At 42.0% G+C, this 22688-nt stretch overlaps 1 protein-coding gene across 1 annotated transcript in view; it reads left to right on the plus strand.

The window, feature by feature from the left end:
• Window positions 1-22688, plus strand: part of LOC137435685 (zinc finger protein ZFPM1-like) — a 170473-nt gene that overhangs the window by 136158 nt on the left and 11627 nt on the right. Inside the window, exons 5-6 of the mRNA XM_078785136.1 lie at window positions 9397-9496; window positions 21514-21732. Of these exons, the coding sequence (XP_078641262.1) occupies window positions 9397-9496; window positions 21514-21732 (319 nt within the window). The remainder of the gene's footprint in view (window positions 1-9396; window positions 9497-21513; window positions 21733-22688) is intronic.

The following is a 22688-nucleotide window of genomic DNA, read 5'->3' on the forward strand; positions in this document are numbered from 1 at the left end:
CCATACTCTTGGAGGGAAATAGATTTACTGTCAACTTTCGAATGCAGCTTCATCGATTTTCCCGAGGAATCAATGTGTCGATCGAGGCAGTGACATCTTACCCATGATTGGCTGTGAGACACACACGAACATCACATGAGTGGCATCATGGCTCATTCGGTGGCGTGATCATCATTGGACTGTTTCGTCTGTCTACTATTCCTGAAGGGTTCAGATTCAGCTAAAAACTACCGTTCTGATGTAGTGAGAGCAGGTTTCTGATGGAACATAAAGTCGGCCATCCCATTCGCATTTGGTTTGAGGATGTAAAAGATTCGATGGTATCTCAAAAAGGGTAGGCTGTTGTGTGCCAGTGCCTTCACCCTCAAGTTACAATGACATTTACAAGTTTGGTATGAGCAATGTGGATGTTAGGCGAGATTAGGTTCATGATGACAACAGAGTTAGTACTTTATAGATAAGTAAATTGCTGAAAGTTGCAACGGTGTGAATAAAGCACAGGTATAATGGACTGAATAAATAAATAACAAAAATCCTATTCATTTGCAATTAGTCACTGGCTTTGACACCAATACAAATTTTTACAACGGACCCTATTCATCAAAAAGCTACAGATATCGAACAAACAGATTCAAATGGCGCACCTCACCGCCATTTAAGCATTCAAATTGCATCAGATGCGGCAATAAATGTGAATTGTTGCTCCGCCGGCTCGATGACAGAAGATGCCATTTGTATTTTTGCCATTTCTATCCCTACCCCATTTAGAATCCCATGTGGACAAGGGTAACTTGCTAGTTATAATAATGCTAAGTTTATATAGTGCATGATAAGAAGTTAATATCCTCAATACTTTAATCACGTCACTTATTGGCATTGCATGTGGTACATGCTTGGGAGCCTCGGTGGTGCTCATTTCTATCTCCGCTGTCGCAGATGACTCGCCAACGTGATGAAACTGGTCCGGCGGCTGAAGTGGGCGTGTAGTATTAGGATTCTCATGTATGTACTACTTGTGAATGTCTGCATATGTGGAGGAACTTGGGTACACTCTGGAATTTGAAACAAGAAAGGGCTTACCTTGTGTAACTTTTCATAGTTGCTTTATGTAACTTTCTTCAGCTAGACCCACGCATAGGCAGCCAATCGGCCTGTGGCACCCATGCAAATATGCGGATTAGAATAAGTACCTTTGTAAATTAGGCACCTATGCAAATTTGCAGATTAGAATAAGTACCTTTGTAAATTAGGCACCTATGCAAATTTGCGGATTAGAATAAGTACCTTTGTAAATTAGGCACCTATGCAAATTTGCGGATTAGAATAAGTACCTTTGTAAATTAGGCACCTATGCAAATTTGCAGATTAGAATAAGTACCTTTGTAAATTAGGCATCTATGCAAATTTGCGGATTAGAATAAGTACCTTTGTAAATTAGGCACCTATGCAAATTTGCGGATCGCAGGAGAGAAGAAGAAGGGGGGGGGGGCGGCACTGTGTTTCTTTTGCTGATTAATCCATGTAAATATTTGCTTGTTTGGTAAACGGTATGTTTCCATCGTGCTTGTTTCGTCTCATTTCCTATTGACTTGATTAAGTGTGTAATAGGCTTGGTAGCTGGGAAGTTCTGCTCCACTGATTGTCTCTCTAATTTCGCCGGTGCATACTTGACGGTTCTGCTCGACCCTACCTGATTAAGTAGACAAGTATGCGTCAAGGGAATGTGCCCCAATTGCCATCGCCAACCCACCGGAAAGGTAACACATTTCGTAAAAGAGTGAGGACCCTGCCTGGTTTGGTGGTATCAATCAGCGTTCATGGTTGACTAGCAACCTGCTGGACCATGGAGTTATCCTTGGCTGGTGGCCTCGGGGCTGGAGTTTGGGAGAAGTCTGAGAAGTTCCCTTGTGGTAAATCCCAAAACCCGGCACCGTAACAATATATAGCATGGTATTTCAAAAGGTTGTGGACGATTTATGACAAAACTAGGTGGATAAGTTGGTTAGGTGAGAAGAACAAGACGATTTGATTTTGGTTCAGGTCTGGATTCAGATCCAGCTTATCAGTGGGATACAAAAAGTAAACTGTTCAGCCTGGCAGAGGTATGCTCTCTAACGAGTGCCGTTCTAGTATTTGATATGAGTTGCTTAAATGTCTAGTTAGACATTGTCCCCCTTCTCTATCGTGCGTGTCTGGAATAATCAACCCGTTTGACCCCATTTATTGATGTTTTATCCTTTGGAAACTGTCATTTGTGTGTATTTTAGCATTCGCTCGGCCGTGCAGCACAATTTTAGGCGGTAAACCCAAACAAGCATTGCGATCTCCACGGCTTGCCTCCGAGTTGCGTGGGGAAAGTTCACCATGAGGTTATTCCTCCCACTAGGCCGATAGGCCGATCAGCACCCAATGGTGAGTGGGCATGGAGGGTGTGACACATCATTGGTGATGCACGGAACCAAATTGATAAAGGTGGGGGCGATGAAGGAAACCGTGGAGCCCAGCACAGAATGCTTCTCCATTAGAAATGTTCACGTGGAGGGAAATCACAGCCCACGCAGCTGGCCACGCTTCTCCTCCTCCAAAGTGTCGTGGCACATGGATCAGAGGATATATTTTCAACCGTGGATGGGCCCGGTTGCCAAACGCAGCCTGCCTCCTTTTCCACCAGCTCTGTCGGGTTTGGGCCAAACTCTCTTCAGTCCTGTCTATACCCACTCTGTCTATATCTCGTGGTGTGTCTAAGGCCGTAAAGCATAGGCTAAGGATTCCTCGTTCGTTGGAACCATGGGTGCATATTCAATAGTGGGTTAAGGCGATTGTTGGTTGACTCGTTTATTTGTTCTGTATTGCTTCTTTTGTTTCCTTACTCCCGTGCCATTATTTCTTCTTGTTCAATAAATATACCTGGTCTCTGGGGTAACTTTGGCTGTGGTGACTGCTTAATTTGGTGGTTCTAAAGAACAGTGAAAGGAAATAATTTATTGCAGTTTCCACACCACCTAGATCACCTTGTCACGTACCTTAAGGTTTGCTCGGTCTGATTAAATCACTGCACATGATGCCTTTCGGCGTAACGCTTGCCCAGTTCGGACTCCACAATCTGCACGGTCGCACGGCCTTCAGACGCGAGATCGGGCAGGGGAGGGGTCACTGAAACGGTTGACCAATGTGGTCGCCTTGACCTGACACGCCAAATTCGTCTGACAGCTGTAACATTGTAGTCAGGAGGTGGAATCTGAACCCTGCCCTTCCTCAGACACTGTAACATTGGTGTCAAGGAGTTTGGGATTGAACCCGAGGTACGATTATAATTCTCGGATCTCAAAGCAAAATTTCAGAGCGTGCGGTGAGCACTAGATTTTAAAATAACCACCACCGTGCAGAGCCAAGGAAGGCTTCTGCAGTCACGCCTGGGTACTCCGTGGGGAAAATCTCCAGAGTTAGGATCTCAAAGTTAATCATCAAATTATTTTAAAAAACAATTAACATAATGGAAAAACTACAATGAATAAAGCAAGAGACAAATGAACTCCAAGTGCTAATCATTGAATGCCTGATCTTCATTGGTACGAATTGTTTGCTAAGCCAGCCGTTCTTTAGCAACCATTTTGTTGGAGTGCTTGCTGGAGTGCTTAAGCCACTTGGCGAGCGCTCTACAAGCTCATAAATAATGAAACACCACTGCTCCGTTCTCTTGCTCTGACACCACCTTCTCCTCCTGCTGCCTCTCCCCATCCTACTGTTCTCTGCTCACCCCTCCTCCTGCTCCCCTCTGACTCTCCTCCTGCTCTCCATTCACCCTTCCTCCTGCTCCTAGCTCACCCCTCCTCCTCCTGCTCCTAGTTCACCCCTCCTCCTCCTGCTCCTAGCTCTCCCCTCCTCCTGCTCCTAGCTCACCCCTCCTCCTGCTCCTATCTCACTCCTTCTTCTGCTGCGCTCACTCCTCCTCCTGATCCTAGCTCATCTCTCCTCCTTCTCTTTCTCACTCTCCTGTTCCCCCCTCACCATCCACCTGCTCCCACCTCCCCATCACCCTGCTACGTCCTGCTCTCCCACATCCCCGTCCACCTGCTCCCCCCATCCCTGTCCTCCCTGCTTCCCTCCCCTCTCCCCCCCTCTTCCTTGCCCTTCCCCTCCTCCTCCTCTCTTCCCCCTATTACTTGCCCTTCCCTTCTCCTCCCTGTCGCCTCTCTCTCCCCCTCTCCTCCTCTCTCTCCGACCTCCCCTTTTCTCCTCATTTCTCTCTCCCCTTCCCCTTTCCCCCATCCTCTCTCTCCCCCTCCCTTAATATTCCCGTCAACGAAGCGACCATGTGCTGTACGGCAACACTGGGTACCTACCTTTGTTATTTTTAAACAAGACCACTTAATTGTAAGGAATGTTTTCCCACCTTCTGCCTTCCCGCACGAGCAACCACCAGTTTGGGAACGTGTTTGGCCGACAATTTGGAGAACATTAATTTACAACAGTGTCCTGCGATGAGAGTGTGAATAGGCACACAGATGCTGTCAGGTCGGAGCTTCATGTGTAAAGATCGTTTTGGTCATCCGCGGGGGGGGGCAGGGGGAGGGGGTATTCTGTGAGTTCGCCGTATATGTGTATATATATGTATGTATGTATGTATGTATGTATGTATGTATGTATGTATGTATGTATGTATGTATGTATGTGTGTGTGTATATGCTGTGCTCGCTTTTTAGCTGTCTAGCCTGAGTTTGAATCTCTAAACTGGATCAAGCTTTCTGTGATGTTTTGAAAATTGGGTTATTTGAAGAAGTAGTAGACGTGTATGTACATGTTTATTACCTTGATCATGTGGTCAGCGGCTATAATAGCACAGCCTGCAGATGGTCAAATCCCACGGTGTCAGAGTGTAGTAGAAACCAAGTGTGGTGTATGTTCCATATCCCTTATGAACTATTCTCCATAACTGGATGGTTACGCTAAGGATTTTTTGGAAGGATGCATTAACCCTCCCGACACCTCAAGGTGTGGACTTCTCGTGCTGTCCCAGGTCTATCATCTACCTGTACCATTTGTCTCTGGGATATCGGTGGTGCAAGAGGTTTTACAAATGTAATGCAAACAGCTGGACTCTGGTAACTGGATCACACCCAAATGTCAGGGCCCATATAAGGGGGTCCCACATTTCTGATCCAATTAAAATCGTTTTCCTGTTAATTTCTCCCTTCATGGCCTGGGTTGAGTTCCAGGTTGGTGGACTTTTTGCCAAGCATTTTGTTTCCATTTTAAAATCTCTCCTATGTCAAGTTTCCATGCGCAGAGTGTTGAAAGAACGCTTCATTTTCATTTGCTATCGGTGAGACGTATGGGGGAGCGGTTTGGTGATGGAGAAACCACCAACGATTGCCAAGAATTCCCAGCTCACGCACGCGGCCTCCTTCTCCTTGGCCGGGCCGGTTTTTCTCACGCTGATAGCGGAATGCGAGAGGCCGGCACTTCAACGCAGGCGTCTCCCCCATTCTATCTCCCTGAGCCCGGTGCTCACCTTTGCACATCTCATGATAGTGCCACAGTTGCTGATATTACACAGAACTCCGCTCCCTCCTTGTCCATCCAAAGTCATCAGATCGTTCATTGCTGTCCGTCTTCAATCGACTGTTACTGTCCTATCTACAATTCTCTCTCTCGATGTTCTCACCTGTACGACTCCATTCGCAAACAATCTTGACTTATTAGTCCCCTACCAGTGTACACCGGAGGGGACTATAGGTTTGCACTCCGTCCCTCCGTCTGTCAGTCTGTCTGTCCGTCAGTCTGTCCATCTGTCAGTCTGTCCATCTGTCAGTTTGTCCATCTGTCAGTCTGTTCATCTATCAGTCTGTCCATCTGTCAGTCTGTCCATCTGTCAGTCTGTCCATCTATCAGTCTGTCCATCTGTCAGTTTGTCTATCTGTGTCTGTCAGTCTGTCCATCTGTCAGTCTGTCCATCTGTCAGTCTGTCCATCTGTCAGTCTGTCCATCTGTCAGTCTGTCCATCTGTCAGTCTGTCAGTCTGTCCATCTGTCAGTCTGTCCATCTGTCAGTTTGTCCATCTGTCAGTCTGTTCATCTATCAGTCTGTCCATCTGTCAGTCTGTCCATCTGTCAGTCTGTCCATCTGTCAGTTTGTCCATCTGTCAGTCTGTTCATCTATCAGTCTGTCCATCTGTCAGTCTGTCCATCTGTCAGTCTGTCCATCTATCAGTCTGTCCAACTGTCAGTTTGTCTATCTGTGTCTGTCAGTCTGTCCATCTGTCAGTCTGTCCATCTGTCAGTCTGTCCATCTGTCAGTCTGTCCATCTGTCAGTCTGTCAGTCTGTCCATCTGTCAGTCTGTCCATCTGTCAGTCTGTCCATCTGTCAGTCTGTCCATCTGTCAGTCTGTCTATCTGTGTCTGTCAGTCTGTCCATCTGTCAGTCTGTCCATCTGTCAGTCTGTCCATCTGTCAGTCTGTCCATCTGTCAGTCTGTCCATCTGTCAGTCTGTCCATCTGTCAGTCTGTCAGTCTGTCAGTCTGTCCATCTGTCAGTCTGTCCATCTGTCAGTCTGTCCATCTGTCAGTCTGTCCATCTGTCAGTCTGTCAGTCTGTCCATCTGTCAGTCCATCAGTCCGTCACGCAAAGAACAGTTTTCCGGACTTTTTTTCTAAACGCTTAATCCTAATGATTTCAAACTTGGCACATGGTTTCCTCATGATAAGTTACAGATCAAGTTCGAACTTCACGACGTTTCGATCATTTTTGACAAAGTTATGGCACTTTGAACTTTGGGAATTTCCCCAACAGTTTTCCGGACGACAGACTGCCGGTAGGGGACATGTATTGCAGCGCAATACTCAGAATGCTTGTTACCTTTACCTTTAGTGACCAAATTTGCTTTCTTTATAATCAGTTTTTATTTTGTGTTTTTTTTTAAAGAAAGTTATGCTCAATAGGACCTATGTGACAGAGGATTGAAAGTTGACTCGTTTATTCCTTTCTTTTCCCACCTGTGGAACCACCTTCCACACTCTCTTCCATCTCGATCTTCCCTTCCGGTCTTCAAGACAATTGTTCAGTACCATCTCAGGTCACCCAAAGCCATGATCTTTTCTACCTGCGTTAACCCCGTGTGTTCTCCCCAACTACTTATTGTTACCTGCATCCCCTTGTTATCTCTGTCTCCATCTACCTTCTCCCTCCACCATGCTGTTAGTGTTTCCCCTTTCTCCTGCTGTTCCCCTTATTGTTGTGTCCTAGCTCTTCCTAGGAAGACACATGGGGCCAGTAATGGCCACATGACACATGGAAGACACATGGGGCAAACAAAATTGACACAAGCAAACTCTCACGAAGGAAAAACTGGAAATTTGTAAGTGGGTGGGCTTTGGGGTTGGGAGGTGTAATGGGGGAAGAAAAGATCATGGTTTTGGATGTGGGATGATCTGAGATGGTGAACAATTGTCTTGAAGACCTGGAGGGAAGAATGAGATTGAAGAGAATTTAGTTCCACTTTTATTGGAACCAAATTTGCCTTTTATTTATTAAATTATTAGTTATAAAAATTATTATAAATTTTTTTATATAAAGCCTTGTGCCTTTTATTTATTAAATTGTGCCTTTTATTAATTATAAAAATTATTATAAATTTTTTTATATAAAGCCTTGTGCCTTTTATTTATTATAACAATTATTATAAAAAAATTTATATAAAGCCTTGTGCCTTTTATTTATTAAATTGTGCCTTTTATTTATTATAAAAATTATTATAAATTTTTTTATATAAAGCCTTGTGCCTTTTATTTATTAAATTGTGCCTTTTATTTATTATAAAAATTATTATAAATTTTTTTATATAAAGCCTTGTGCCTTTTATTTATTAAATTGTGCCTTTTATTAATTAAACAAATTATTATACATTTTTTTATATAAAGCCTTGTGCCTTTTATTTATTAAATTGTGCCTTTTATTTATTATAAAAATTATTATAAATTTTTTTATATAAAGCCTTGTGCCTTTTATTTATTATAAAAATTATTATAAATTTTTTTATATAAAGCCTTGTGCCTTTTATTTATTAAATTGTGCCTTTTATTAATTATAAAAATTATTATAAATTTTTTTATATAAAGCCTTGTGCCTTTTATTTATTATAACAATTATTATAAAAAAATTTATATAAAGCCTTGTGCCTTTTATTTATTAAATTGTGCCTTTTATTTATTATAAAAATTATTATAAATTTTTTTATATAAAGCCTTGTGCCTTTTATTTATTAAATTGTGCCTTTTATTTATTATAAAAATTATTATAAATTTTTTTATATAAAGCCTTGTGCCTTTTATTTATTAAATTGTGCCTTTTATTAATTATAAAAATTATTATACATTTTTTTATATAAAGCCTTGTGCCTTTTATTTATTAAATTGTGCCTTTTATTAATTATAAAAATTATTATAAATTTTTTTATATAAAGCCTTGTGCCTTTTATTTATTAAATTGTGCCTTTTATTAATTATAAAAATTATTATAAATTTTTTTATATAAAGCCTTGTGCCTTTTATTTATTAAATTGTGCCTTTTATTTATTATAAAAATTATTATAAATTTTTTTATATAAAGCCTTGTGCCTTTTATTTATTAAATTGTGCCTTTTATCTATTATAAAAATTATTATAAATTTTTTTATATAAAGCCTTGTGCCTTTTATTTATTAAAAACGATTTAAAGTTCATGGAGGAACTTCTTTTTTTTTACACACGAGGCCTATGCACATGACTATTCTTATATCACAGGCAGGAGCACAAGAACATGAAGATCAGACATTGGTGTACTTTTATATGAATTACAAGGATGTTAGAGGGATAATGTAGAAATCAACATAGTTTGTGGGATTTGAACCTGGGATTTTTTTTTTTTTTAATACAAGATCGAAGCTCCTGAAAAAGCTAACATTAATCACAAAAAAAGTCAAACAGACACATAAAACATATAATAAGGGGAGCGGTAGACAAGATGGGGAGAGAGGGGGAAGGACACAAACACAACATTTGAGAGCAGGGACATCGGGAGATCTGTGGGAGGGAGAGGGCTTGGGGGGGAGGTGGCGTGGGAAGGGGGAGGAGGCGTGGGAAGTGGGGGGGGGGGGGTGGGAGAAGTATAAAACACATGGACACTGCAGGCCGTGTGCCTTTTATATCATATCCCAATATCATGAGCCGCATGCTCAGATGGTAAGGCCTTTTACTGGTGTTAATTTGTACTTGTTATCTACTTCATGTGAAACATTTCCATTCCGTAGCTATAGTAAGTTACCTCTGTCTGATTTTGTTTGTCAATGCCTGGAGAGATCAAATGTCGTGTTTATTGTTCCAGCCTTTGTACAACTACTCGTGTCCTGTGTCCGTTGCCAGGTTTCGCTCATGGACGTCCTTCCAGCCGCGGCCATTTGGCTCAGGAGTCTCGAGTTGGTGGATAACGAAGGGCAAAGCAACTGCCTGGTCTTTGGAAAGGGTGAGATATCCTCGATTTCGCATCACAACCACAAACACCTGCTGCAGTTTCGTAATTGAACCAACTCCAGATCAGGAAACGTCCTCGCAGCTGTGGTGAACATGCTATGAGTGTACGAATTGGAATGTATGGGTACAAAAATAGAAAAGCCTTCTCAGCTTATCTCCTGCAGATAATTGTCTTCCATGATATAAAATGGGTTTCTTTAAGGGGAAAAGGCTTTTTTAAGTTATCGGTTTGCAACTACAAGGATTTTTGATATCAAACCGGTGAATCCTTATTCTGCCATTAATGGTTACACAGGATCCACCTTCAAGGTTTCTTTTTTGAAAGAAAGTGTCTGCCCCGATCTTTTCATCTCTGTATATGTGATGTGTCCGTGTGTTTTTGACCACCAGTTACCCTTTTAACCCCTTCCGTAAGTCTGTAAACCTGCTGCCCTCTGTTGTTTCGCTTCTGCGGGACCTACACTTCTGTATACAAACATTATTCTTTCATACATGGTTTAGGGCCCGAGGCTCATGGAAGAGTGATGTCATGGAATATAAAATGGGAATGTACTCGTATTGACAGAGGGGGCCACATGTAGACACGCTAAGGAGTGAACAAAGAGGGAAGGAGGAAAGAGGGGAGTAAACACAGCATGAGGGTGAGGTTACAGTTCCTTCAAAAAGTATTTACACAGAAATATATATTGAGATTTTTTTGTCACTGATCCGCACATAATACCCCATAATGTCCGTGAATTATTATTTTTTAGAAATTCTTCCAAAGTAATTAAAAATGAAATGCAAAAATATCGAATTTACATAAGTAGGTAAACATAAGTAAAATACATAAAAACATAAGTAAATAAACATAAGTAAAATATGTAAAAACATAAGTAAATAAACATAAGTAAAATATGTAAAAACATAAGTAAATAAACATAAGTAAAAACATAAGTAAATAAACATAAGTAAAAACATAAGTAAATAAACAAGTAAAATAAGTAAAAAGATAAGTAAATAAACATAAGTAAAATAAGTAAAAACATAAGTAAATAAACATGAGTAAAATAAGTAAAAACATAAGTAAGTAAACATAAGTAAAAATAAGTAAAAACATAAGTAAATAAACATAAGTAAAATAAGTAAAAACATAAGTAAATAAACATAAGTAAAAATAAGTAAAAACATAAGTAAATAAACATAAGTAAAATAAGTAAAAACATAAGTAAAAACATAAGTAAATAAACATAAGTAAAATAAGTAAAAACATAAGTAAATAAACATAAGTAAAAAATAAGTAAAAACATAAGTAAATAAACAAAAGTAAAATAAATAAACATAAGTAAAATAAGTAAAAACATAAGTAAATAAACAAGTAAAATAAGTAAAAACATAAGTAAATAAACATAAGTAAAAACATAAGTAAATAAACATAAGTAAAATAAGTAAAAACATAAGTAAATAAACATAAGTAAAATATGTAAAAACATAAGTAAATAAACATAAGTAAAATATGTAAAAACATAAGTAAATAAACATAAGTAAAATATGTAAAAACATAAGAAAATAAACATAAGTAAAAACATAAGTAAATAAACATAAGTAAAATAAGTAAAAACATAAGTAAATAAACATGTTTTTTTTTTGTTTTTTGTTTTTGTTTTTGTATACTGAATCGAGGCTCGTGAAAGAGCTAACATTTACTTCACAAAAAATCAACCAGACAAACAAAATACCCAAAAAGAGGGAGCAGAAGACAAGATGGGGAGAGAAGGGGAAGCACACAAACACAACATCCGAGAGCAGGGAGATGTGTGGAAGGGAGAGGGCCTGGGGGGAGGATGCATGGGAAGGGGGGGGGGGAGGAGGGAGAAGTATAAAACACAAGTATAAAACACAAGTATAAAACCCAAGACACCAAGGACTTCCTGGACAGAAGTTGCTATTTCAAAAAAGTGGAATTGGGGTGAAATTAGCGGGGGTAGAAAAGATCAAGGTTTTGGATGGGGGAAGATAAGAGATGGTGGTGAACAGCTGTTTTAAAGACTTGGAGGGTGGAGTGGGATTGAAGAGAGTGAGGGAGTTTGTTCCAGAGGTGGGAGAAAAGAGGAATGAAGGAGTGAAGGTGAGCAGAGAGTCTTGATTTTGGCAGTTTAACCATAAGAGGGTTGCAGGCAGATCTTGTGCGACCTGTAGGAATATTTGCGGGACAGGCCCAGAGAGAGCTGGGGGGGCAAGGCCAGAGAGGAGTCAGTAGAAGACGGAAAGACCACCAACCTGCCTGCGGTGAGTGAGTGAGAGGCCCTTGGAGTTAGCGTCATCGCGGGAGATTCCAATGATTCTGAATGCTTTGGTTTCAACAGCGTGAAGGCGAGCTCGGTGTGAGGCAGGAGCACCAGCCCAGAGGGGAGAGCAGTATTCCATTGAGCTGCGGATGAAAGCCTTGTATGTGGTGAGGAGCTCAGGTGTGCCAAGGAAGGACTTCGCACGACGGAGGATGCCCGGTCGGCGACTGGCTTTGGAGGCCAGATTTGAAATGTGGTTTTCCCAGGAAAGATCATGGCAGATAGTGAGACCCAAAAGCTTGAGTGACAGAACTTCTTGGAGAGGATTATTCAGAAAGTGGATGGGAGGGTTGTCCAGTCGGTCTTTTCGTAGAGACATCGTAAGAGTGTGAGATTTGTCAGGATTGAAAGACATGTTCCACTTGTTTGACCAGTCTGTGATTTTGTCCAGGTCTGCAGAGAGTGAGGAGGCTGCAGACTGCCGATCTGAGGGATGAAGAATGGAGCAACAGAGAGTAGAGTCATCAGCAAAGAGATAGAGAGGATTTTCAAGAGAGTCAGAGAGATCATTGATGAGAACCAGTAAAACACCAGTAAAAATAAGTAAAAACATAAGTAAATAAACATAAGTAAAATAAGTAAAAACATAAGGAAATAAACATAAGTAAAATAAGTAAAAACAAAAGTAAATCAACATAAGTAAAAAGTAAAAACATAAGTAAATAAACATAAGTAAAATAAGTAAAAACATAAGTAAATAAACATGAGTAAAATAAGTAAAAACATAAGTAAAATAAGTAAAAACATAAGTAAATAAACATAAGTAAAATAAGTAAAAACATAAGTAAAAATAAAAGTTGAGTAAATAAACAGGAAATGCGAATCATTGCCTTATTGCTCTTCACCATAACCTAAATATCACAGCATTTGAGGCCAAAGCTCCATTTAGCTCTTCATAAACTATCCAGTTACTCCCCCATCTGGCAAAGTGCAAAACAACCACCATTTGCCTCCTTGGTGGACAAGTCTGACGACACAAACGTCGATGAACTTCACAAACTCCTCGCATTCCATTTGACTTTCTCGTGTAAATGGTGGAAGCAAATGTGCAACAAGTTAGGCCGTGATCACAACAAATATAAAAGGTCACATCTGTCACCAAACCATACATCATAAGGCAGCCATAGTTGCACGTACATGAAGCTCTTTATTGCAATAACGGGCACGTGTGACATTTTAGCCTCTTGCTTTAGATTATCATCGGGATGAAACGAAATCCGATTTCAAATGACGCATCAATTTTGGAGCGTCCATCCCCGAGAAGGGATGGGATGTTGGTCTGGGTTTGTCAAGTTTGCTGAACCAAACTTGAATTGCATCTTCAACTCGTTCCATTAGGACCTTCTCCAGTCTCTGTTTCATAAAGGGTTAAGGTTCGTGAGGAAGAGCCGAAGAAAGGACAAACGTTGGACAAACAAGCCGAAGAGTGAAGAATCATTGGAATGTCCCGCGATGACGCTAACTCCAAGTGCCTTTCACTCACTCACCGCAGGCAGGTTGGTGGTCTTTCCGTCTTCTACTGACTCCTCTCTGGCCTTGCCCCCCCAGCTCTCTCTTGGCTCTGTCCCGCAAATATTCCTACAGGTCGCACAAGATCTGCCTGCAACCCTCTTATGGTTAAACTGCCAAAATCTAGACTCTATTCACCTTCGCTCTTTCATTCCTCCTTTCTTCTGCCTCTGGAACAAACTCCCTCATTCTCTTCAATCCCACTCCTCCCTCCAGGTCTTTAAAACAGCTGTTCACCACCATCTCTTATCTTCCCCCATCCAAAACCTTGATCTTTTCTACCCCCGTTAATTCACCCCAGATACACTTTTTTTTTTGGGGAAATACCGACTTTTTTCTTTCCTGGAAGTTCCAGCAGTGTCCATGTGTTTTATTCTTCCCCCCCGCCTTCCCATGCCTCCTCCCCCCAACCCCTCTCCCTCCCACGGATCTTCCGATGTCCCTGCTCTCAAATGTACTTGTGTGCTTCCCCCTCTCTCCCCATCTTGTCTCCCGCTCCCTTTTTTGTATGTTTTGTGTGTCCCTTTGTTGTTGTTTTTTTGTGTTTGTTGCTAGCTCTTACACGAGCCTCGATCATGTATAAAAAAAATAAAAAAAACTGACAACGAGCTGGAAGGGAACGAATGGTGTAGACAAGTAACATGGAAGTGGAAAGATGGCTTGCAGATGGAAGACCCTGAGTTCGTGGGAATAGAAGAGCGGTGCAGGTGTGGGAGGCAGGGAGAGGTGGCAAGGTGCGTTGAGTTACTATGATGGGTATTCCGACTCTGACTTATCAGCTAAGTGGATCCATCAATCTGCAGGTGTAAGATGTAAATTGGAAAGGAATTGTTTAATCAATAACCAAAAGCATAAGGAATGAGTAAACATCCAGGAATGTCAAGTTCATTTTTTTTTTTTCGATAAAGTCTGCCTGGACGGGACCAATGGCCTTTGGTCAGGGACAGGGCCTTCTCCATCGCTGCTCCCACACTCTGGAACTCACTACCTCAAACCATCAGAGACTCCTCCTCACTCACCACATTCAAATCATCACTCAAGACCCACCTGTTCAACACCGCATTCAACCCCTGACCGTCTCTTCTCCTTCTCCTTCCTTTCTGTTTGGTTATTTAATTATGTATTTTTGTCTCTTTTGTCTTTGTTTTACGTACTATGTCAAAGCGTCTTTGGGTTTCTTGAAAAGCGCTAAACAAAATAAATGTATTATTATTATTATTATTATTATTATTATTTGGTCAAAGCAAACTCCTGCGTGCGCTGCTCTAGGTATACGCCGTGTACTTGTGCGGTCTCCATGTGGGAGAGTTTACAGTGAATGCGTTAGCAGTGAGTAGGCCCTGGGCTTGGTGAGAAGTGGGTGATGCTGGATGTGGGATAAAGGGAAATGGTGGGGTATGCTAGTGGCATTATCGATCGCCAGGCAGATTGTAGAATGATTAGCTCAATTAATGGACGATGATAATGGCACCAGGCCCCGGCGATGTCGTGCCCACGCTTTGTTCGCTGTCTGGCGCACCTGTACCACAATACCTGGGATGTTTTTTTAAATCTGTCTGGCAGACTCGATCTTTTTACCAAGTGATATGTCTGGCAGAAGTAAAATAAAAAAAACTGCCTTCCTGGTTGTAAAACTTGTAATTAGCCTATGTCCCCTCTCCTGCAGGTACTGGACATGCATTGTCTTTCCTGCATTTCTTTCCTTTTCCCCCATAATTATAGTCGCACACCATTCCTTCATTTCCCTGCATTTTTCTTTTCCCCCCATAATTATAGTCGCACACCATTCCTTCATTTCCCTGCATTTTTCTTTTTCCCCCATAATTATAGTCGCACACCATTCCTTCATTTCCCTGCAGTTCTTTCATTTCCCCCCATAATTATAGTCGCACACCATTCCTTCATTTCCCTGCATTTCTTTATTTTTCCCCCCATAATTATAGTCGCACACCATTCCTTCATTTCCCTGCATTTTTCTTTTTCCCCCATAATTATAGTCACACACCATTCCTTCATTTCCCTGCAGTTCTTTATTTTTTCCCCCATAATTATAGTCGCACACCATTCCTTCATTTCCCTGCATTTTTCTTTTTCCCCCATAATTATAGTCACACACCATTCCTTCATTTCCCTGCAGTTCTTTCTTTTCCCCCCATAATTATAGTCACACACCATTCCTTCATTTCCCTGCATTTCTTTCTTTTCCCCCCATAATTATAGTCGCACACCATTCCTTCATTTCCCTGCAGTTCTTTCTTTTCCCCCCGTAATTATAGTCACACACCATTCCTTCATTTCCCTGCATTTCTTTCTTTTTTCCCCCATAATTATAGTCACACACCATTCCTTCATTTCCCTGCAGTTCTTTATTTTTCCCCCATAATTATAGTCGCACACCATTCCTTCATTTCCCTGCATTTCTTTCTTTTCCCCCATAATTATAGTCGCACACCATTCCTTCATTTCCCTGCATTTCTTTCCTTTTCCCCCATAATTATAGTCACACACCATTCCTTCATTTCCCTGCATTTCTTTCCTTTTCCCCCATAATTATAGTCACACACCATTCCTTCATTTCCCTGCATTTCTTTCCTTTTCCCCCCATAATTATAGTCACACACCATTCCTTCATTTCCCTGCAGTTCTTTCTTTTTCCCCCATAATTATAGTCGCACACCATTCCTTCATTTCCCTGCATTTCTTTCTTTTTCCCCCATAATTATAGTCGCACACCATTCCTTCATTTCCCTGCATTTCTTTCCTTTTCCCCCATAATTATAGTCACACACCATTCCTTCATTTCCCTGCATTTCTTTCTTTTCCCCCATAATTATAGTCGCACACCATTCCTTCATTTCCCTGCATTTCTTTCCTTTTCCCCCATAATTATAGTCACACACCATTCCTTCATTTCCCTGCATTTCTTTCCTTTTCCCCCATAATTATAGTCGCACACCATTCCTTCATTTCCCTGCATTTCTTTCTTTTCCCCCATAATTATAGTCGCACACCATTCCTTCATTTCCCTGCATTTCTTTCCTTTTCCCCCATAATTATAGTCACACACCATTCCTTCATTTCCCTGCATTTCTTACCTTTTCCCCCATAATTATAGTCACACACCATTCCTTCATTTCCCTGCATTTCTTTCTTTTCCCCCATAATTATAGTCGCACACCATTCCTTCATTTCCCTGCATTTCTTTCCTTTTCCCCCATAATTATAGTCACACACCATTCCTTCATTTCCCTGCATTTCTTTCCTTTTCCCCCATAATTATAGTCACACACCATTCCTTCATTTCCCTGCATTTCTTTCCTTTTCCCCCATAATTATAGTCACACACCATTCCTTCATTTCCCTGCATTTCTTTCCTTTTCCCCCCATAATTATAGTCACACACCATTCCTTCATTTCCCTGCAGTTCTTTCTTTTTCCCCCATAATTATAGTCGCACACCATTCCTTCATTTCCCTGCATTTCTTTCTTTTCCCCCATAATTATAGTCGCACACCATTCCTTCATTTCCCTGCATTTCTTTCCTTTTCCCCCATAATTATAGTCACACACCATTCCTTCATTTCCCTGCATTTCTTTCTTTTTCCCCCATAATTATAGTCGCACACCATTCCTTCATTTCCCTGCATTTCTTTCTTTTTCCCCCATAATTATAGTCGCACACCATTCCTTCATTTCCCTGCATTTCTTTCTTTTCCCTCCATAATTATAGTCGCACACCATTCCTTCATTTCCCTGCATTTCTTTCTTTTCCCCCCATAATTATAGTCGCACACCATTCCTTCATTTCCCTGCATTTCTTTCTTTTCCCCCCATAATTATAGTCGCACACCATTCCTTCATTTCCCTGCATTTCTTTATTTTTCCCCCATAATTATAGTCGCACACCATTCCTTCATTTCCCTGCATTTCTTGCTTTTCCCCCCATAATTATAGTCGCACACCATTCCTTCATTTCCCTGCATTTCTTTCTTTTCCCCCCATAATTATAGTCGCACACCATTCCTTCATTTCCCTGCATTTCTTTCCTTTTCCCCCATAATTATAGTCACACACCATTCCTTCATTTCCCTGCATTTCTTTCCTTTTCCCCCATAATTATAGTCACACACCATTCCTTCATTTCCCTGCATTTCTTTCTTTTTCCCCCATAATTATAGTCGCACACCATTCCTTCATTTCCAAGTTAATCCTCTTCAAATTTAACATGGTGGAATCTTGGTAAAATACACTCAGACCTCAAATCTGGCAACTTTTCACTCACTCACCGCAGGCAGGTAGGTGGTCTTTCTGTCTTCTACCGACTCCTCTCCGGCCTTGCCCCCCTAGCCCTCTCTCGGCTCTGTCCCCCAAATATTCCTACAGGTCGCACAAGATCTGCCAGCAACCCTCTTATGGTTACCTTACTCCAATACACAAAGACCCCTTTTTAGGCACCCAATTCCGATTTGAATGGGGATAACACTTTAGGCCCCCAATGGGGATAACACAGGGGTCCAGGGTCAAAATTGGTCCCCAAATTAACGTTTCTGGCTCGCCATGCCTTCGTATTTCAACCGACGTAGACAAAATTGGTAGAATGATACGTCGTCAGTGGTCCGACACTCAGAAGCAGGTAAACATTGGTCAGGTGCCTTTGTTTTGATATTACATGGATCATGGTGGATGGAAAATGGAGGAGACGTGCTGATGCTTTCGCTCATGAATGTCCAGTTTTTGTGAAACGCATTCGAAAACAACGAGCACTAGACCAACCCAAAGCACTTCTCAGTCATTGTAATACAACAAAGTTCCTGTTATTATTACTGTATAACAATATAATAATATTACACTGTACAGCAGAGAGCACTTTGCACAAGCGTACATAATGAGCAAAATGGAAACAACGCAGGGCCCGGAGCAGAGAAGCAAATCAAACGGAGTATTAATCACCATCCAAACCAGCCAAGAAGGCCCGGGCCACGACCTGAGCAACGGGTGCCCTGTTTGCACAGACAGGTCTCTGCGGCCTGGTGGAACGAGGTGTGTTTGTTCTGTGCGGGTGTGGTGCCCCGGCCATTTCCGTACTACGTGAGAAACGGAAACCTGCTTTAATTAAATCAGAGGTAGCACCTTGCTCACCCAACTCTATAGTTTGCTTACAGGCCCATTTATCACATGACTATATAATAGTTTACTTATCCGCATATTGCTTACACAGGTACATAGTTTGCTTAATGGAAACTTACTCAAACAGTTACATTGTTTTCTAATCTGCACCTTGCTCACACAGGTATATCGTTTCCCAATAGGCACCTCGCTCACACAGGTACATACTTTCCTAATAGGCACCTCGCTCACACAGGTACATACTATGGTTACAGGCACCTTGCCCACACATGTATGTAGTTCCCTCACAGGCACCTCACTCACACAGGTATATAGTTTCCTAGCAAGCACCTCGCTCACACAGGTACAGACTATGGTTACAGGCACCTTGCCCACACATGTATGTAGTTTCCTCACAGGCACCTCACTCACACAGGTACATAGTTTCCTAATAGGCACCTTGCTCACAAGATACATCGTTTCCTCCTCATAGGCACCTCACCCACACAGGTACATAGTTTCCTCATAGGCACCTTGCTCACAAGATACATCGTTTCCTCCTAATAAGTACCTTGCCCACACAGGTACATAGTTTCCTCATAGGCACCTTGCTCACAAGATACATCGTTTCCTCCTCATAGGCACCTCGCCCACACAGGTACATAGTTTCCTAGTAGGCACCTCGCTCACACAGGTACATACTTTCCTAATAGGCATCTCGCTCACACAGGTACATACTATGGTTACAGGCACCTTGCCCACACATGTATGTAGTTTCCTCACAGGCACCTCACTCACACCGGTACATAGTTTCCTAATAGGTACCTTGCCCACACAGGTACATAGTTTCCTAATAGGCACCTTGCTCACAAGATACATCGTTTCCTCCTCATAGGCACCTCACCCACACAGGTACATAGTTTCCTAATAGGCACCTCGCTCACACAGGTACATACTATGGTTACAGGCACCTTGTCCACACATCTATGTAGTTTCCTCACAGGCACCTCGCTCACACAGGTATATAGTTTCCTAGTAGGCACCTCGCTCACACAGGTACATACTATGGTTACAGGCACCTTGCCCACACATGTAGGTAGTTTCCTCAAAGGCACCTTGCCCACACAGGTACATAGTTTACTCATAGGCACCATGCTCACACAGGTACATAGTTTCCTGATAGGTACCTTGCTCACACAGGTACATCGTTTACTAATAGGCACCATGCTCACAAGATACATCGTTTCCTCCTAATAGGCATCTTGCCCACACAGGTACATAGTTTCCTAATAGGCACCTTGCTCACAAGATACATCGTTTCCTCCTAATAGGCACCTCGCTCACATAGGTACATAGTTTCCTCATAGGCACCATGCTCACACAGGTACATAGTTTCCTCATAGGCACCATGCTCAAACAGGTACATAGTTTCCTCATAGGCACCATGCTCACACAGGTACATAGTTTCCTAATAGGCACCTTGCTCACAAGATACATCGTTTCCTCCTAATCGGCACCTTGCCCACACAGGTACATAGTTTCCTCATTGGCACCATGCTCACACAGGTACATAGTTTCCTGATAGGTACTTTGCTCACATAGGTACATAGTTTCCTAATAGGCACCTCGCTCACACAGGTACATAGTTTCCTAATAGGCACCTCGCTCACACAGGTACATAGTTTTCTAATAGGCATCTTGCTCACACAGGTACATAGTTTTCTAATAGGCACCTTGCTCACATAGGTACATAGTTTCTAATAGGCACCTCGCTCACACAGGTACATAGTTTTCTAATAGGCACCTTGCTCACACAGGTACATAGTTTTCTAATAGGCACCTTGCTCACATAGGTACATAGTTTTCTAATAGGCACCTTGCTCACACAGGTACATAGTTTCTAATAGGCACCTCGCTCACACAGGTACATAGTTTTCTAATAGGCACCTTGCTCACACAGGTACATAGTTTTCTAATAGGCACCTTGCTCACATAGGTACATAGTTTCTAATAGGCACCTCGCTCACACAGGTACATAGTTTTCTAATAGGCACCTTGCTCACACAGGTACATAGTTTTCTAATAGGCATCTCGCTCACATAGGTACATAGTTTTCTAATAGGCACCTTGCTCACACAGGTACATAATTTCTAATAGGCACCTCGCTCACACAGGTACATAGTTTTCTAATAGGCACCTTGCTCACACAGGTACATAGTTTTCTAATAGGCATCTCGCTCACATAGGTACATAGTTTTCTAATAGGCACCTCGCTCACACAGGTACATAGTTTCCTAATAGGCACCTTGCTCACATAGGTACATAGTATGGTTACAGGCACCTTTTTCACACACAGGTACATATAGTTTGGTTAAAGTCATTTTGCTGACACGGGTAAAAAGTTTTCGTATGGACACCTGCCTTCTCAAATGGTACCTTTAGAAAAGAGAAGTCTATTGTGTGCTGGTACCCTGGCCAGATTGTAATAACCTATGGGGGGCAGGACAGCCCTTCATCAACTGCCTAGCTGCACACCTAGACATGTTGAACCAGCAGCGGGGTGCTGTATACACGTGTGAGCATGAAGTTGATACATGTTGTCGTATGACCATGCTGTAATCCTGCTAGTTTTTACATGTCTACAGCAACAACTGTGAATTATGGTTGTTTTCTCACCTGTCGTCTTCCCCAAATAAGAAACACATCACCATCAGCCACAGCAATGCGAATTACAATGTCTACCACCTGTTGCAGGAGTTCTACGAGTGGGAGGTTTCGCTGCACATACATTACATTCTGTAGATTCAAACTTCTGTGACTTTAAACTGTTCCCCATAAAAAGAACTTCAAAAGAGAGAAATTTTACATCTCACGGAGTTCAACACAACCACATACATCATACGAAGAACACTTGGGAAGGAACGGTCTTGTTCCGGCGTAAAATACAAATCTATTAGTTGTCAGTTTAAATTTCCTGATATATTACATCATACATGTTTGAATTATATGCTTCATAAGAAAGCTCAGATCTAATATTTCACCTTATTTATCTCCCCAACACCCTCAGTGGACCGCCTTTGGTGCTCTGTGATCTGCACAATCGCCCCCGGAGACAGCCTTCTGGCCTACGTCTGCCAGCGAGGCTCACTGAGCCCCAAACATGCCGGCAAACAGGCCGCCTCCTTTGGTCTTCCCATCACCCAACAGGACTGCAATGCAACCCCAGTCGTGTTACTTCCTCAGCAAGCTTGCCTGGCTTCAGTCTTACCAACAGCCATCATCAACAGTAAGGACTGCGCAGATGATCACAACTCTTTTTCAACACAACTCATCCTAAAATGTTAAAGGATAATGTTATCTACTGCTTACTGTGCTCAACAACATTGGTGAAACTAGAGGGTTGCGGTTGGAGATCACTGATGGCCCCCACTATAGCCAACTCATAATACACTACATGGCCAAAAGTATGTGGACACCCGAACATCACACCCGTATATGCTCATCTAACATCTCATTCCAAAATCATGGGCATTAATATGGAGTTGGTCCCCCCTTTGCTGCTATAACAGCCTCCACTCCTCTGGGAAGGCTTTCCACTAGATGTTGGATTGTTGGAACATTGCTGCGGGGATTTGCTTCCATTCAGCCACAAGATCATTAGTGAGGTCGGGCACTGAAGTTGGGCGATTAAGCCTCGCTCGCAGTTGGCGTTCCAATTCATCCCAAAGGTGTTCGTTGGGGTTGAGGTCAGGGCTCTGTGCAGACCAGTCAAGTTCTTCCAAACTGATCTCGACAAACCATTTCTATATGGACTTTGCTTTGTGTACATGGGCATTGTCATGCTGAAACAGGAAAGGGCCTTCCCCAAACTGTTGCCCCACAGTTGGAAGTACACGATCATGTAGAATGTCATTGTATGCTGTAGCATTAAGATTTCCCTTCACTGGAACTGAGGGGCCTAGCCCAAACCATGAAAAACAGCCCCATAGCATTATTCCTCCTCCACCAAACTTTACAGTTGGCACTATGCATTCAGGCAGGTAGCGTTCTTCTGGCATCCGCCAAACCAAGATTCGTCCGTCGGACTGCCAGGTGGTGAAGCATGATTCATCACTCCAGAGAATGCGTTTCCCCTGCTCCAGAGTACAATGGCAGCGAGCTTTACACCACTCCATCCGATGCTTGGCATTGCTCATGGTGATCTTAGGTTTGTGTGCGGCTTCTCGGTCTTGGAAACCCATT

Source organism: Myxine glutinosa, chromosome 9 (genome assembly GCF_964187855.1).
Source record: "Myxine glutinosa chromosome 9, kmMyxGlut1.1, whole genome shotgun sequence".
NCBI lineage: Eukaryota > Metazoa > Chordata > Myxini > Myxiniformes > Myxinidae > Myxine > Myxine glutinosa.